The sequence below is a fragment of the Bison bison genome, unplaced genomic scaffold (assembly GCF_000754665.1).
Source record: "Bison bison bison isolate TAMUID 2011002044 unplaced genomic scaffold, Bison_UMD1.0 scf7180017863415, whole genome shotgun sequence".
Taxonomy (NCBI): domain Eukaryota; kingdom Metazoa; phylum Chordata; class Mammalia; order Artiodactyla; family Bovidae; genus Bison; species Bison bison.
In genome coordinates, this window is record NW_011493987.1 from 19,002 (window position 1) to 21,141 (window position 2,140).

General features: G+C 55.0%; 1 protein-coding gene across 1 annotated transcript in view; it reads right to left on the reverse strand.

Moving 5' to 3' along the window:
* Nucleotides 1-2,140, reverse strand: part of LOC104983816 (BOLA class I histocompatibility antigen, alpha chain BL3-7-like) — a 5,078-nt gene that overhangs the window by 2,466 nt on the left and 472 nt on the right. Inside the window, exons 2-3 of the mRNA XM_010833353.1 lie at nt 1,644-1,913; nt 1,175-1,447 (exon numbers count right to left, since the gene is read on the reverse strand). Of these exons, the coding sequence (XP_010831655.1) occupies nt 1,175-1,447; nt 1,644-1,913 (543 nt within the window). The remainder of the gene's footprint in view (nt 1-1,174; nt 1,448-1,643; nt 1,914-2,140) is intronic.

Genomic DNA, 2,140 nt, shown 5'->3' on the forward strand with positions numbered 1-2,140 from the left:
AATCTTGATTCCAGCTTGTGCTTCTTCCAGCCCAGCGTTTCTCATGATGTCCTCTGCATATAAGTTAAATAAGCAGGGTGACAATATACAGCCTTGACGTACTCCTTTTCCTATTTGGAACCAGTCTGTTGTTCCATGTCCAGTTCTAACTATTGCTTCCTGACCTGCATATAGGTTTCTCAAGAGGCAGGTCAGGTGGTCTGGTATTCCCATCTCTTGAAGAATTTTCCACAGTTTATTGTGATCCACACAGTCAAAGGCTTTGACATAGTCAAGAAAGCAGAAATAGATGTTTTTCTGGAACTCTCTTGCTTTTTCGATGATCCAGTGGATGTTGGCAATTTGATCTCTGGTTCCTATCACTTCATGGCAAATAGACGGGGAAACAATGTAAACAGTGACAGACTTTATTTTCTTGGATTCCAAAATCACTGTGGACAGTGACTGCAGCCACAAAATTAAAGACTTTGCTCCTTGGAAGAAAAGTTATGACAAATCTAGACAGCATATCAAAAAGCAGAGACATCACTTTGCCGACAAAGGTTCCTATTGTCAAAGCTATGTTTTTTCTAGTAGACATATATGGATGTGAGAGTTGTACCATAAAGAAAGCTGAGTGCTGAAGAATTGATGCTTTTGATCTGTGGTGTTGGAGAATACTCTTGAGAGTCCCTTGGACAGCAAGGAGTTCAAACTAGACAATTCAAAAGGAAATCAACCCTGAATATTCATTGGAAAGACTGATACTGAAGCTGAAACTCCAATACTTTGGCCACCTGATGTGAAGAGCCGACTTAAAGGAAAAGACCCTGAGGCTGGGAAAGATTAAAGGTAGGAGGAAAAGGGAATGACAGAGGATGAAATTGTTGGATGGCGTCACCAGACACAATGGACATGAGTTTGAGCTTAGCTCCCAGAGTTGGTGATGGACAGGAAAGCCTGGCCTGCTGCAGTCTATGGGGTCCCAAAGAGTCGGACACGACTGAGCGACTAAATAACAAGTGGGGCCACTGGCGCGTCACCGTCTTGTACAGAATATGAAAACCTGGGCGGATTCCTCCCTCTCCTGACAGGAAGTTGCGGCGCTGTTCCCACAGGGACCCCATTTTCCTCTCCTCGTGGGAAGCCAGCTCGAGCCCGAGGGGGGATCAGGGAGGCGCCGCGCCTCTCGTACCTGCGCGCAGCAGCGTGTCCTTCCCGTTCTCCAGGTATCTGCGGAGCCACTCCACGCACTTGCCCTCCAGGTAGATCCTCACACGCGCCGCATCACCTGCCGCCTCAGCATTGTGCTTGGTGACTTGAGCCGCCGTGTCCGCCGCGGTCCAGGAGCGCAGGTCCTCGTTCAGGGCGATGTAATCTCTGCCGTCGTAGGCGAACTGATCATACCCGCGGAGAAGCCCGTCCGGCCCCACGTCGCAGCCGTACATCTCTTGGACGGTGTGAGACCCTGACCCGCCCCGACCACACGCGGTGGTTAAACCCAAACTGAAATGAAACCGGGTCTAGTCCCGCCGGCTCCTCCCGGGCGGGGGTCGGGTGTGTTCCGCAATGTTGGGGTGACCCTCGGACCCGCAGACTCGGGGCGACCCCGCCGGTCCCTGGGGATGGGGGTCGTGACCCGGACTCGGGCCCGCGTCACTCACCGGCCTCGCTCTGGTTGTAGTAGCCGCGCAGGGTGTTCAGGTACACTCGGAAAAATTGTGCGGTGTCCTTAGTCCTCTGCGTCTCCTGATGCCAGTACTCGGGCCCCTCCTGCTCCACCCACCGCGCTGTAGGCTCCATCCTCGGATCCGGGGCGTCGCTGTCAAACCGCACGAACTGCGTGTCGTCCACGTAGCCGACGGAGATGAAGCGGGGCTCCCCGAGGCCGGGCCGGGACACGGCGGTGTAGAAATACCTCAGGGAGTGGAAGGCTGGGGGCGGGGAGGGGTAAGATCTGGACCCTCCTGCTGACGCGGGTCCCGGGTCCTAGGTGACCGGGCATGGAGCGGGGGAGGGGGAGAGGAGCTTGTGATATGGAAATGGTCGGAGAAGGACCAGGCCTTGGGGGCCGAGAGGAGGGGCGGGAAGCAAGGGAGAGACAGGACGGGACCAGGCGGAGGGGGCGGGGCTAGGTGGGGGCAGAGGGGGCCTTCCCTGG